The sequence below is a fragment of the Mesitornis unicolor genome, unplaced genomic scaffold (assembly GCF_000695765.1).
Source record: "Mesitornis unicolor isolate BGI_N332 unplaced genomic scaffold, ASM69576v1 scaffold54470, whole genome shotgun sequence".
NCBI lineage: Eukaryota > Metazoa > Chordata > Aves > Mesitornithiformes > Mesitornithidae > Mesitornis > Mesitornis unicolor.
In genome coordinates this window covers 3,732-18,530 of record NW_010158704.1, presented here as the reverse complement: position 1 = coordinate 18,530, position 14,799 = coordinate 3,732, and the positions used below count along the sequence as shown (strand labels likewise).

At 39.9% G+C, this 14,799-nt stretch overlaps 1 protein-coding gene across 1 annotated transcript; it reads right to left on the bottom strand.

Moving 5' to 3' along the window:
* Positions 1-1,909: 1,909 nt before the first annotated feature.
* On the bottom strand, positions 1,910-10,712 carry LOC104540405 (triple functional domain protein-like; the record flags this gene model as incomplete). The annotated part of the gene is made up of 4 exons (XM_010184214.1): positions 1,910-2,142; positions 2,721-2,916; positions 9,452-9,626; positions 10,543-10,712. Coding segments are annotated over 4 exons (774 nt in total), but the record flags the coding sequence as incomplete, so codon positions are not given.
* Between the last annotated feature and the right edge of the window lie 4,087 nt (positions 10,713-14,799).

The following is a 14,799-nucleotide window of genomic DNA, read 5'->3' as shown; positions in this document are numbered from 1 at the left end:
GTGTGAAAATCCAATAAAAAAAATCAAATGGAAGCCTTGTTAAAATCCTTGTTATGGAGACAGTATTCCACCTACATAAAAAATACGTTTACATCAAGTTCAACAATAAATCTGGGAGAAAAATCACAGTAATTGAACTGGAAAACCACGTGTTCACTGCTTCAGGCAACAAAATACAAACAAAACAGACTGAAGAGGAAGTTTACCATGTCATTTTACTCTCAGGTAAAGCACCTGCTGTGACCTGCTGAGCTATAAAGTTTTTCCGACTGCAGAGGAAGCACAACATGATCATGCTTCCTGATATTTAGTAAAAAAACAAAATAAATCAGACGTGGTTTTCTGAAAAGGCAACTAAAATCACAAAACTAAAAGTTACTAGCCCCAAAGGGGATCAAAAGAAATCTTATGAGACAATATAACATTTGGTTTTGGTTCCATTCAATTTTTAGACCTTCAGGCTGGGGAAGTATTGCAGGCTAATCTGTACAATGAAAATCTGGAAAAGGATTTTGTAATACATGAACATCCTGTCAGCTATATGTTCTTGTAAGGTTGTTTCAAAATTCCTATTACAGCACTTAATTCAACATAAAATCCCACTTGGTACAGAGGTGTACTAGGAATATAAATAGAATTTTTTATTTTTCTCCAAAATCCCAGTCTGCTCAAAAAAGGCTGCTGTCTGGGATAACATACTACCTATATCTTTACTGTAAGATGAACTAATTTCTTTCAGTGCTTTCCTTAAAAATCTAAACTTGAGCTTCAGTTTCAGTCAGGGTTAGCGGTGGTTCGAAAATGTTACAAAGTAACATTAGTATGTGGTTTGTAGGTCATTCTGTAAGTGCATCATGGACATTCCTCTACGGTCCATGACGTTCGTCATCTGCTTGTATCTATCAAAATAGAGAAGACTTGTTCTGCAAACACAGCTTTTAAGCATGTGCCTCTTTCCTGTCACATTTAACTTGCTTACAAACAAAGCTATGGAGCAAGATACTCACTTTATTGTGGCAGCGTGCATTATAGATAACTATTTAATAGTGTGTTTTAGAAATATTACTCAAGTGCTATGTTTTGTTCTGTAACTTAATACTATTTCAGTATCGTGGAAATTATTTTTTTTTTCCTTACTAACTCATCCCATCTTAACCTACTGATGTACTGCACAGGGATGAGCCTGCCTCAGCTGGTATTCACACTCTTTTTTTTTAATTTTCCTTTGTGAATGTGCACTATTTCCCTCTATCTTCAAGACAGTACACACCGGAGTACAGAATCTGTTCTAATCTAATGACTTTATCTCAACTATTGCTCACACAAAAGTGCCAAGATGGATACAGGATAGCTCAGTACATTTGATTAACGCCTAGATAGCACTGTGTTGTGTAAAACCAGGACACACTGACAGCAGACACTACCAGTTCTTAGCATTCCTCAAATTCAAGACCACACAGAAACCTTGAGTCTCCCTCCGTAGAATAACCAACCGCTGCCTGGCAATACTTTGGGAACCTTCTATTCACTTCTCCTATGCTAACTGGCCCCTTTTTATATTTGCAACTTCATTTGGATTTGCACTGAGCCCTAAACATAGACATTCATTTTTTCTTATTTTGGAAAGTAAACCCTGCTGATAGTAAGTTATCACCATTTGTAGATGTATTAGTTTTGAGGAATATCACTGAACTTTTTATTAATCACAATATAGATCAGAAGAGTATGGATTATTTAACGTAAGTTCAAATTGCTCTGAACTTCAAATACTTCACTTGTAGCCAGGTGGAAATACAGACTGTTCACACAAATTAAACCCCACAGTATTAACGGACGACGAACTCAGCTGCTCAAGGTCCCTCCCCTGCTCCAGACACGAGACTTCCCAGACCAGAAATTAATTTTCCACCTAGGGAAGAGCCCTCTCGGTGAGATGCGGCCGAGCTCCGGGGGAGTGGACGCAGGCCCCGCGTACCTGCTTGACTTCGGCCTGCAGGTGGCGCAGCTGCACGCACTGCTCCAGGTGCTTGCGGTGCTGCTCGGCCGCCAGGTCCAGCTCCTGCTGCTTCTCGTGGAGGAACTCCAGCAGGTCCTGCACGCGGGTGGCCATGTCCACGTCTCTGTCGCAAAGCAGCTCGACGCCTGCAAGCAGCCCCGCGGTTACACACGGCTTCCCCAGACCAACGTCCCGTTCACGCTTACTCTGCCAGTTCATGCCCAAAGTTCAACCGAATCCTTGGAGAACTTGCTTAAATAAGCATGTGTTTTCCACTCTTTAAAAGCGCAGTTTTAATTTTTTTTTTCCTTAAAGAAGGCTGAGATTTACCCTGGGTGACTGTACACAGTTGAAAACATTAAGTGAAGGAGCATGAGAAACCAAAAAGGAAAGCTGAGAATTATGGCTTGAGTGCATTGCTTCAATTAACTATAAAATTAACTCCCTACTATTTACTCCAATTTTGCTACCTCCTGAGCGGAATTCCTTTCTCAAAAACCTAAATATTTTCAGGTGTTGCCAAATCTTAGGTAAAAATTACATGCCATAATGACAACATGTTCTCATGAACACAAACGAATTGAGTAAAAAGAAGAAAAAAAATGCCCACATCTCCAGTTTACAGTTAACCAGCATCTCTGTCATTTTTATACATCCCATGGAGAGACAACTGGATAATTCTTACAAAGTCACTGCCTGGAATAGAATGAAGGAGCCACCTTACCAGATGCCTGCACTTCATTGACATACTGCAGCAGATCCTGCCCTTGGTGGATGACATCAAAGGTCAAGTTATTCATGGTCAGGGCTTTGTCTGCATGATGCTGGAGCCTCTGTTCTGCTATTGTAAGATCTTCAGTGTCAAAGTCATTCATCTGCTGAGAGAGCTCATCATTCCATGACTCAAGGTCTGAAATTATCTGCGGGGAAAAAGGAGGAAGACGACGTTCACTTATGCATTAGAAAATGTATGTTTATTTCCAATGCCGCACTTAGACGGAGGTCAGAACCTGGAGTTGCTCATTGCTGACTGACTTTACTGATCAGGTTTGGCATGGGGTGTTTCAGCACAGGTTTTAAATTTCGGCAAGCAATCCAGAAGAATCTCTTTGAGAACCACAATAGCTTCCCTTCAACCAGCATGCGCCTTCTCAAAGTGTCTAACACTGTAGGCACCCTTGCCTTGTTCAAGGTACTCCTTCATCAGCACATCACTTGTGAAACAGGGGAAATTAAAATGTTTTTTTCTCCACTTTTAAAGGAAAATATTGATCTAAAATACAGTTTCAATTCTTCAGACTGCACCGAGTAATAACTCACACGTCAAGCGCACCTTAGCTTTCAGTTAGGCCAGTCTTAAGCCCTGTTACAAAAAAGCCAGCTCTACCCCTCTGTAAGCAAGAAGAGTCAAGCTCTGTGAGCACCTTCAACTTCTGCCAGGCAACTGAGAAGCGCTACTTGTCACAAAAGGCAGGCGACTTAGTGAATGGAGCAAACTCAAAAAGTATTATTTTATTACAATACTACTGCAACATTAGAGTTAAATTTACTTGCTGAAATCATCCAGCTATACTTCAGTTTACACTTTAATTGTGGATTTTACTTTCAGCCATAAGATAGCTAGAAACGAATAGCTAGGAAACGCATGTACCACAACAGTAAGACCTCCTTGTCTGTCCACACAAGTGCATTTTCCAAATCCTGTCCCAAAACTTGGCTGAAAAGTAAAAGACTTCTTTCAATTAGGTTACAAAACTGTTTTTAAGTCTAACAGACAATGCTTACAATCCTCAGTGATCACAGTGGGTTGAGTTCTTATGTCACAGGTTTGACGCATATTTCAAACAAGTCAGGCTGACACACTTAAACCTGTAATCATTTTATTTTCAGAATTTTCAGAGTTTTGCCACAAACTACTGCAGTTCATTGGGAAAGCAAAGTTGTAGAGAACAAGAACCAAGTATCACTCAGCTCCAGATTTCTACAATTTTGGGAACAGAACAAACCTACGTGAAGGTGCTAAATGACAGGAAAACACCTATTTATGTAGCCAGACACAGCAAAATGAGGATCTGATGAACAAGCACTAGCAACAAAGTTGCTAGCTGCACAACTATTTAACCAAAGTAATTTGTTGTCAGCCAAAGGAATATGCTGCTACGCTTTCCAACTGCTTAATGAGAGCTGTGAAGTTACTGAGACAGTTAAACTGCAAGAGAAATTCCAGGCAACCAAGCCTCATAGAAAAAACAGAATTAAGGAGAAAGCAAAGTTAAATAATCTGTATAAAGTTTCAGTAGTCAGATACAATCTTTCTTGAAGGCTTGTTTCCATTCTGCTCACATGGCACCATAAAAATTAGACACATCAAGCAACTATTTTTAAAAGTTGTGGCACCACTGAGTTTAATCCCTATTTTAAAGATGTTCTGCAAAAATTTTACTTGATTCACTAAGCATTCAAGTTTTGCATCATGCCATGATGGGAGATACTGAACAATTAGGACAGCTATCTGCAACTCCTAAACCAAATCAGCTGACTCTACCAAAGTGAAAACAGGCAGCAACTCATGTTTCAAGGTTAACACTGAAAAAAGAAAAGCTGATGGACAAGCAGTGTGGGAAGATACACAGGACAAGGCCTTTTTAGCCACTCTTTAAAGCTTCTCTCTTTCATGCTCTCTAAACATTACACACAATCTATTTATGCATTTTGAGTGGTTTCCTCTTTCACCACACACACAGGTTTCTCTTCCCACAAAATCCTTCCCAAATTCTCTTTGTTTCCCTTTTACTTGGTTCATGGCCAACATGTCTCATCACCGCTTTCTACTCTTCATCTCCTTTCAACTGACCTGTAATATTTCACAAACTTCAAGTCTTCCTGACAGCCTGAGAAACTGCTTACTTCAGCTAACCCCCCCTTTTCTGTTCTCACACACCTCTGACCTGCTCTTCCTAGCTCATCTTCAAAACTCTGCGCTTATTTACTACCAAAGCAGTAGAGATCATCTAACATTTGTTTCTTCAAACCACTCACTGTACTATGGAAGTTCTCACAAATTAGATTTACCATCTTATTTTCATCCAGTTCAGTTACCATTCGTAAGTTATCATTACAAAGTAACTGTAGTTAGACTTAGTCAAACTGAAAAATCTGAGTATTAAAGAAGGTTGTGAAAGTCTGCCATCAAAACATCCTTCCTCCACTGTCTTTCTAAACATCATTAAAAAGCAGATTAAGATTTAACATGCAACATTTATGCCACTGATCTAAAAACAAAGCCCATCTATCTCCCTGCAGAATAGGTACCAAAACCCTACCTTTCTTACTATCAAACTGAGTGGAAATAAACAAATAAATTGGAGATTGCTGTGGCCAAGTATTGGTATTTTTATAGTAACAGAATGGTTTTAGTAGATTGTAGTCACTATGTCCTCTCGGATTCACTGTACCTGATATGAACGACAGGTGGTTTGAAGAGGTAAACACCATGTGTCACCTCAGCCAAGAAGTTTCAGTGATACTGCCTTCAGAGAAAAGCAACAACCACCAGTAAGAATGATACCTTCTTCCCATGTTATTTTGTGCAACCCTGAGGCTAAGATCATGGCTCACACATTGTTTAAAGCAGTCTGAAATACTCTGTACAAGAGTAAGACATTCCCTGCCCCCTTCAAAATACCAGGAAGCTCATGATTCAAATAAATAAATAATGGCAGCATGGTCCCACATTCACTCAAAATATAAGAAAGTCAGTGCACATCACAGCTGGGGTTCCTATCAAGGGAAGTAATCCTTACATTTTTTTGGCAGTAAATGGGTGTCTCAGGGTCATCTACTGCAGCCACTGCGCCCACCGTGCAAATCTGAGATGCACTGAGAGCAGAATTAAAACAAAAGTAGCCTGCATTAAACACTCTCTGCCCACACTCTTCAGGGCTTCCCCTGAAGATCTGCCTTACAAGCAATTTTTAGATTGAGCAGGCCCCTATTTTGCTTTTAAAGTTTTGTCAGACAATTAGCATTAAACAGAACAAAGATGAGTGACTAACAGACATCTAAAGTGACTGAATCACAAATCAATACCACTTTCAGGAATTGGACAACCCAGAGCAAACACAGGGTAACTACTTACCATAGCATGTGTTCAAGAAGTTCCCAGTGCAGAATCTATGCCTGCAGAGCTGCCTGACATTCCTAGGTTTTAACAAATATAAAGGTAACACTGACGGGACACAAAGCAGGGTGTAACACAGAAGAGATGCCGACTCTTTCACACTGAGTGGAAAAGAAATAAAGAACCACAGGTCTCTTCTCAGAAGGGTCTGACTAGCATCCTTGTACCAACTGAGTGCTAATCAGGACCTGGAAAGTGTTACTTGCTGGGAAGAAAGAAAAAGAGAAGATGGGAAAGGGAGAAGAGTTAGGTCTCTGCGATCCAGCACTTTGAATCCTTGCCTTTTCAAACTGTATGACTTAACAGGCATCTTGTAAGTATGGTCCAAAAATAGAGTTGAGATAAAGCTGCGAGTTGAAAAGTGTGTGGTATGCATTGTGTGCAGCCCTGACATAGGTCTAGAGGCATTTAAGTTACAGACAAGCAAAAATGCGCAGACGCAGACGAGACACAGACATTTCAGGCTGCCTACATTGCCACCAGTGTTACCTTCCCACTGGCTAGGTCCATATACATCTTCCTTATACTACTGATCATCCTAGCAAGGGACTCTACGTACAATTTGCTCCATCGTACCCTTAGTTTGTTACAGGCATTCACAACTGAGTCCTTCAAATAGCTCATGACCAATGGCACTTAAAAGTCTACTGAGGATAGAGAAGGTCAGGTTTATATGCCAAGAGCAAGGGGTAAAATCGCAATAGTGCTGCAGTTACAGCAATTTCAGAAAAGCAGGAGAATCTGAAAAGTGCAGGATAAAAGCAACTAAAAGTAACACAGTATTTTCTCAATGAGTAATAAGGGAAGAGTAAGGACAAGAAGAAGAGGACTAACCCTGCCAGCAAATCTCACCAGTGTCCCCAGAACAGTAAAGCTCCTGCAGCGCAGGGGAACCCTTTGTTCCATTTTAGTCTGTGTTATTTTGCAAGCACTAAGACAAGCTAGAAACACTACTCGCCTTCCAGAAAAACTGTCCTCCCAGGATGCTCCCCTGAATGAACTGCCCCTGCAGCCAAGTCTTAATTGACAGGGCCAGTCACACAAAATCCGGGACAAAGGAGGAGGTCAAAACAAGGTCTCCAAGATCCTCGCTGGCATCTGGCTCCTCCTCACTATCATGTTACTTCAGCTGAGCTTCTGCTTTCAAATAACTGACCTGGAACCAGTCCCTGCATTTTCTTCCCGGAAGTTTCCGAACAGATGTCTGCCTTCAGGGAGGGGGAAAAAGAGAAGCATGCTTTGCTGAGGAAGCAGAGAGAGGACATGGTACAGAGACAGCAAAGCAGTCAATGTTTTGCTGAAGATGCTCTGCAGACAGGGTCATTTTGTTCCCTGGGGGACTCTTGCCAATCTTAAATAAGCATTATTTTTGTTTCCAAGCCATATAAACAAAAAATACCAACTCTTTCAACAAGGTGCTTTGCTTTACGTTTTATGTGCCAAACTGTAAAGCATGCCAAGTGTTAGCTTCAGAAAAAGCAAGACCTATCAAGTTAGGATATGTAGCTTTCCGCTGCAAAATCCTACGGCCACCACAAAACAACGTATACAGAAGTATTACTATCTACACAGATGCTGTTCTGTACTGAAGGACTAGAAGACATCTGCAAAGCAGGGTTCCTGCAACCAGCCTTCTGCTATTGTAGAATACTGGCTGAGGTAACCTACAGCAGAGAGCAATCACCTTAACCATAAACTTCACTCAAATCTTTCACCTAATTCTTCCATTAATTTTATTGGTGTATGTCTTGGGCCTCACAGCTGCAATTTCCTCAACAGAAGTGTTCTGAGAACATCACACAGACCCCATCAAGCACTGCAGTTCACTTCTGCAGAGACTGTAAAATTGCTGACAATCCTACAAAAGGGGATACCTTTCATGGTCCTCCACATATACCAGTCATTCAACCAACTATTACAATCACAGTTCTACCAAGTCTTTCCCTTGCATACTGAAGACAGGTACTTTCACATAATCAAAGTAGCAAACTCCTTGCAGACTGGTTTCACTGCCGCAGTGTGAATTGCAAAACAGAGAACCTTCTTAGTCTTCCTCTACACCAGAGTTGTTATTACTGTAGAGTGCATACTCTCACTTCCTCTGTGGGCACGGATCAAGGAACTGCGTCTGCCTATTCCTGCATTCCTCCCAGCAATGTGCTTAGCTAAACCAGACTTCAGCAACTATATCCAATCCTGATTTTAAGAAAAAAAAAAACCCAAACAAACAAACAGAGAAGCTATCACTTCTGCCGACTGCCTCTTTGCCCTTACACCATTCGTACCTAACCAACAGTTGCAGCTTTTCTATGTACAAACGAAGGGGTAAAATTATCATGGTAACTCCTGGTTTCCAGAGTCTTGAGTTAAGCCATTTATATGACCAAACAGGATAACTTACAAATGGATAACCCTGAACCTTCTGAGGCACAAACTCAGTTTCAATCACTGTGTATGGCACTAATGGTTTTACAGAAGTCATATGATCAACCTAGCTGAAACTTTATAATGCAATTTCATTAACGTAAGTTCCAAGTGGAGTTCCGTGTTTGTTTATATGCACATCCCTACACACAAACAGTAACTTTCCAACTGCTAAGCTGTAACCCTCTTCCAAGATTTGGATAGTCTCAAAACTTCTTGAAGTTTTGCAAGGGTGTGGCACTACAACAGCTTTTGCAGTATTTTCAGAGGGGGGAAAGAATCTTACTTTTTTTAAAAGCAAGTAAAGTAATTTAAAAAAAAAAAAAAAAAATTTAAAAAAAAAAAAAAAAAAAAAAAAGACAGTCCATACAACACCCCTGAAGATTAAAACAGAATTCCAAACATCACTTGTAGCTGTGAACTGAAAAAAGACCGCTGAATTGAAAAAGAAAGAGACGAGGGAGGGGTGTTACTACAAAGCAACAGTTTAGAGGGTTTGTATTAAACCATCTTGCAAGTTTTATTCACATTAACTGTAAGCATACTAGTTATAGCAAGGTAGCATGATATTCAAACTAAACTTGACAGATGAAGTAACTGGTACATTATGATTTTACAAGACACTTGCTTAAAGACACACTGGGAGCCAATGGAAGCTGGAATTAATACCAAAAAGCTCAGCTCTGCACTCTCCTGACACTTTCATGCACAAAACTAAAGCCTTAGTTCAGCTAAGAACTATGTCTATCACTCATTGAGCCGCATGCCGATGCAACTACACAACCAACTCGGCATAAATATTCCTATATGAGAGAAGTAAGCACAGTGCAACTCCAAGGGCAGACACTCACATCTATTGCATCTCTTTCGAATATGCGGAGCTGCAGAAACAGCTCCAGCTTGATCTTGCGCTCTTGAAAAAGCTCCTCCATCTGAGACTGGGCCTCATCCAGCTGCTGCAGGACTGTCTCTATGTGGTTGATCGAGCTGTTATGGGGGGTCTTGTTACTAGAAATGGCAGAATCCCTGTTCAAAGCAGAGAGAGGGGGAAGAGGAAAAAGAAAAAAGAAAAAAAAGAGTATTACTGAAGAAAACCCCATACAGTTTAAATGCTATATATGTCCATAAATGTAAGACTGTTTCAGACAAGGTCAGTGCAAGCCATATTACATGAAAGCTAAGTCTTTAATTTATTAATAGAAGTCCAAATTATGTTTAGTACTTGAAAAACATTAGGAAATTAGATTACTTTCATTTTTTGACTGATTCAACATTTAAGAACACTGTTTACAGGAAAAATAAAATTTTAAACCAGAGACAAACCCTTGTATTGTGAAAAGAAGTGGCATATGATAACTGCTTACTCTACTGAAACTTTCTGGCAAGAAAAAAAAATCAAAATTAGTTAATAAGAAAAAAATACTCAATCTTTTACTTTAGCATAAAACCTGCAAATTCAGATATGATACTATAAGCTCCTGCAGCAAAGGGGACATGTACCAGTGCAACTGGGGACCAAATTTATTTATACTGTTACTGAATGAAATGGACTGGAAACTGGTGTTCTTTGCTACAATAAAATTACTTATCAGTCTGCAAAACAATTTCAAGTGTTTCTTTATAAAAAGGCTGCTACTCAGAACTCAAAGCACTGTGGAACCCTGCATGTCAGACTACAAAGACATATGATTGCTCCTAACACAAAGGTAGTTTATGTAAACAAAATCTCCTTCTTGTGGAGGTAGTGTTTATAAGCTGAGCATCCTGTAAACAGAGGGTTAGAGGCCATCAGCACAGCATGAAATATCATTGTAGTCCTAATATTTACAAGTTTTATTTATAGATCTTGTCTTGCAGTCGTCATCTCTACCCTCAAAACACAAAGAGCTTCACACAGTCTTAGACATACACCAGAAAAGATTTAAATAAAAATCTGTTTTACCTTAGCTGTTGTATAAGATCTTCACCTTCTTTTATGACATTGACTGTAACCTGCAGAGTGGTCTGTTGTTGTTGACCAAAACGTTTAATCAGGTCTTGGACAGCCTCCACAGACTCAGCATAGACATCATCAAGCAGTTCTTTCTGTAGCTCTTCAAGCCATGTCCACAGCTAAAGGAGAGGGGAAAAAAAAAGAAACTTAAGCCCCAGGATGAGGCAGTCACTATTCCAAATCAATGTCCCTGGACAGGAGAAAACAGACTGAGGTGGGGGAGGAAAAACAGCATTTGTTTCTCTTCATAATAAAACGCCATCCTCAATTTAATAAAAACAAGCTTTTGTTTCAAATAAGGTTTTTTGCTTCTTGGAAATACCAGGAAAGCTTTATCTGTGTTGCTAAGTCACTGTTTCTTTCCTATTTTCCTTCTACAGCACTGAGCGTATCTGACTGTGCAGCACAGAGTTCATAGTGAGAATCCCATCTGCAGCTCTGCGAGAGAGTCCCTGGGAGGGAAATGCTATGGTAACAGAAGAGAGGAAGGAAGGAAGGAAGGGAGATGTATTGTAGCCACCATCAAATTTACACTGCCAGGGTGACACATGCACACAGATAACATAACACTTTTCAGTGGCCTTCAAAAAAAGGAAAAAGAAAAGGGCATTTCAGAAAACAAAATACAAACAGAAATGTGAGAAGTGATTTTTCTATTACAATCTCTGCAGCTATGGCGTTTACCCTCTTGATCTCAATTTCACACTATTACAACAAAAATCATCACAAGTAACTCCACCAGTTGACTCAAAATTTCCTCCCCTACTTAACATGTACACATGTTCCTGTTCAGAACTGCCCACACATTGCAGCTTACGGAAAAATCTCTAGGTATATGGTCACTTAAACCCTATTGCGTTCTTTTCCACAATTTCAGGACGCAACCTGTTGCATCCTAAACTCTATGTGAAAACTGTTCATCAACAAACCATCAGCCATCTAACGTGCAGCTGATAAAAACACTGCTTGAAGGAGCACAGTCGACTCCTGCAGCACCCTCGTGAGCAGCACAAGGGATCAGCTGCTCTCCCACGAAGCATTCAAATAGGGTCCCTCCTTCTCAATTTTACCATCACATCCCAAACCCTGCGATTCCAAGAACAAGGATTAAATCCAAAGAACAAAGATTAAACTAAACAAGGTTTAGTTTTTGTCTTGAAATAATAACTCTGCTCTGACTGAAAGTATTAAGGTCTTTTGACTACACTTTAATCTCTGTCTTTATACATTTTAGAGATACAAACAGGCTTTACTAACTTTCAACCTAACTAAAAGGTTAGCATTGTTAAAATACAGACAGTAAGCAATTAAAACTGGATGAATTTCAAAAGAGAAAAAAACACGAACATTTATTTCCTTGCTTAACATTTTCTACAGCAATAGCCACTTCATGCTGCTGTTTCTATAATGTTCTGATCATAAAGGTTTCCTAAATACCAATGAAGCTACATTAAAAATAGAAAATTCAATGAACGATCTCAGATCTTGATTAACCAGTTCCTCTGAAACTTCATTTTAAAACCAAATGCTAGTTTTTATATCTCAGAGCCTTACATTTCTTCTGAGGTAGGTTTTGAGTTAACCAGCTATAAGTTAAATTTTCACAATTGGTAAGAATTAATGACATTTAACCAGACTTTTTTCTACAAATCTACTATGTCTCCTGCCCCCCCACCTCAAATGGAACTGCCTATTCATACACACTGTGTTATTCTGACTACTCATATGCTTCAAAGACAAAGCCTGTCACAGATTTGAATGCAACTCCATAGCTGTAAACACCACAAGCTCAAGCCACAGCAGTCTTTCTTATTAAAAGGAGCACAAATCAATAGAACTTAGCAAGTGGGTCAAAAAACATTCGTCAACATTCATTCCAGCATAACCCAGTGCAGCATCCAAATTTATTTTTTGTTTCCAAATGCACACTTAGGAATGCAAATTTCCCTTCGAGACAAATTAAACTTAAGAGCAAGAAGCCTGACAATACAACCTGAAGAACTTTACTCAGGTTTCAACACCCAGAGGACATGTTTTTATTCCTCTCTTAGCTTATGAAGTTTATGCCACAACCGTAATAATAGGACACCGTGTTAAAGAACTTCCAAGTGAGCTGGTGTGTACACACAAACAGCACAGCTTGCAACTGTGCAAATATATTCATTCGAGAGTAGCGCTGATGCTGACTGCAGATCTTATGTGTTTGGTGCTACCTGGAAGTGCTCTACCTCATGCTTATTGCACTGCCTATAAAAGGCCCATTTTTCAGAGACATTTATGACAGACAAACTGGAATTAAAGCCATTTTGAGTTTCTTGGACTATATCAAGCTTACCCCTTGGCTCCCTCACAAGCACCTGTACTGTGGCTCAAGGCAGCTGTAAGAACCACTTCAATTTTTCCAATACATCTTTTGTTGCTGAGCTGTGTCATACCTGTACAAGGGACACCTCACCTCTGCAATTCTTCACATATGCTCTAGCCACTTCTGTAGCTGGGTGGAGAGGACCTGGCAGGAGCAATGAAACTTTCATGCGTTGTGCCGGTGATGTACTTCACACAGAAAGATTTCCCTTAAATCTCCCCCTAGATGCTGCTGACCAAGCCAACACAGAACAAGCAGACCCTTCCCCCTCTATAGCCAGTTCAAAGCAACACCACCTGCCTAGAGCAGAAAGACACGGGCACAACAGAGTGCTATCGACTGGCTTAGTGTCTGGTCTGCACGGCATGACTGTAAATACGCTATCTTGCCCCCAAGGTACCAAAGGGGTCAAAAATACATTTTGCTTGCCTAGTTCATCAGCTGAATCACCCACTGCTGGGGAAGGAAAAACATTTTACAAATGTGCAGAAAGAGAAGGATAGTAATTAGTATGCGTGACTTGTCTAGCCGTGATTCATATGCTGTTGAAAGTGGGACAATTTAAGCCACTGCTGAAGTGACTGAACAGCTCTGTGACACTTCCACAGCAAAAGTTACTCTAATACATTACCTAAATAAGGTTTTTCACACTTTTCTGCTAGGTCGGTTTCTGACAAATGGCTTCTCCACAAAATAATCTTGATGTTTATACACAAAAGTTAGAATAAAGCCAACACAGATGAACAAAACTGCCAGGTTATTAAAGCTGAATAGAAATTCATGCAATTTACTGAGAGGAGCTCAATTCATAGTGGGTGGCAATAGCCAGCTGGCTTGTATACAGCTTTGAAACCAGAATGAGCACTGGATATACTGGAAACTATGTAAATTACCTTTTTTCGGATACAAAACTAAGGATGAAGACAGTACAAGGTTGCACAGCAAAGCCAAAAGAATGCAAACAGTTTACAGTGGTGGAGAGGGTGGGGAGTGAACACAGATTGGAGCTTACCCATACACGTTCAGCAGTGCAGAACTACAGATTTTACAGTGCAATGATTTTCTGAGGTAGCACATTATTCCACAAAAGAGAAAGTTGGCAATAAAAATCCGGTTGGGACAAAAAAACAAACAAACCCGTCATTAAAAAACTGTTAATTTTCTCTTGGTGTGAACTTCTGAGCAACTTCCAGGCATGTTTTTTGGTTTTTGTTTGGGCCTTTTTTTTCCTATTCTCTGTAAAAGAAGCAGCATGAAGATCCTTAAAAAAGTGACTGAGTCCTGTGACCTCAGTAAGAACTTTATCCAGCGGCAAGACAACTCCAACATACAGTGAGAAAACTGTATAAATAACTCTATGCAATCACAGAAGGAGGCTCTTCTCTTTCCATCTGCTCTTCACACCTTATCAGAATTAAAATTGGAGAGGGAAATCAAATTCTGAAACCCTGACAGGCAAATGTTTCACCCAGCAGATTTTTTTCTCTTGATCTAAATATAGCACAGACTAAGAAACATCTGCTTGAATGAGCCTGCATCCTGTGCTACCTCTTTCCTAAGTTCTTGGGAGCATGCCATTAGTCACTGAGATGGTATTATTTTAATTGTCTGCAACATCCTGGAAGTTTCAGTGTTTCCATCATGGGACTCCATCCATTTAAGTCCCATCCCTGCAATCTACTGAAAGACTGTAACTAAATAAGACCTTACAGTATTTTGCGAAATTATTTTTTAGTAAATACCTTCCCAAATGTAGATAATACAGAGTAGGAGATAATAGAATTCTTTTTATTACGGTAAAATATCTGTCACTCCATTTCACAAATTGTTTTATTATTCAT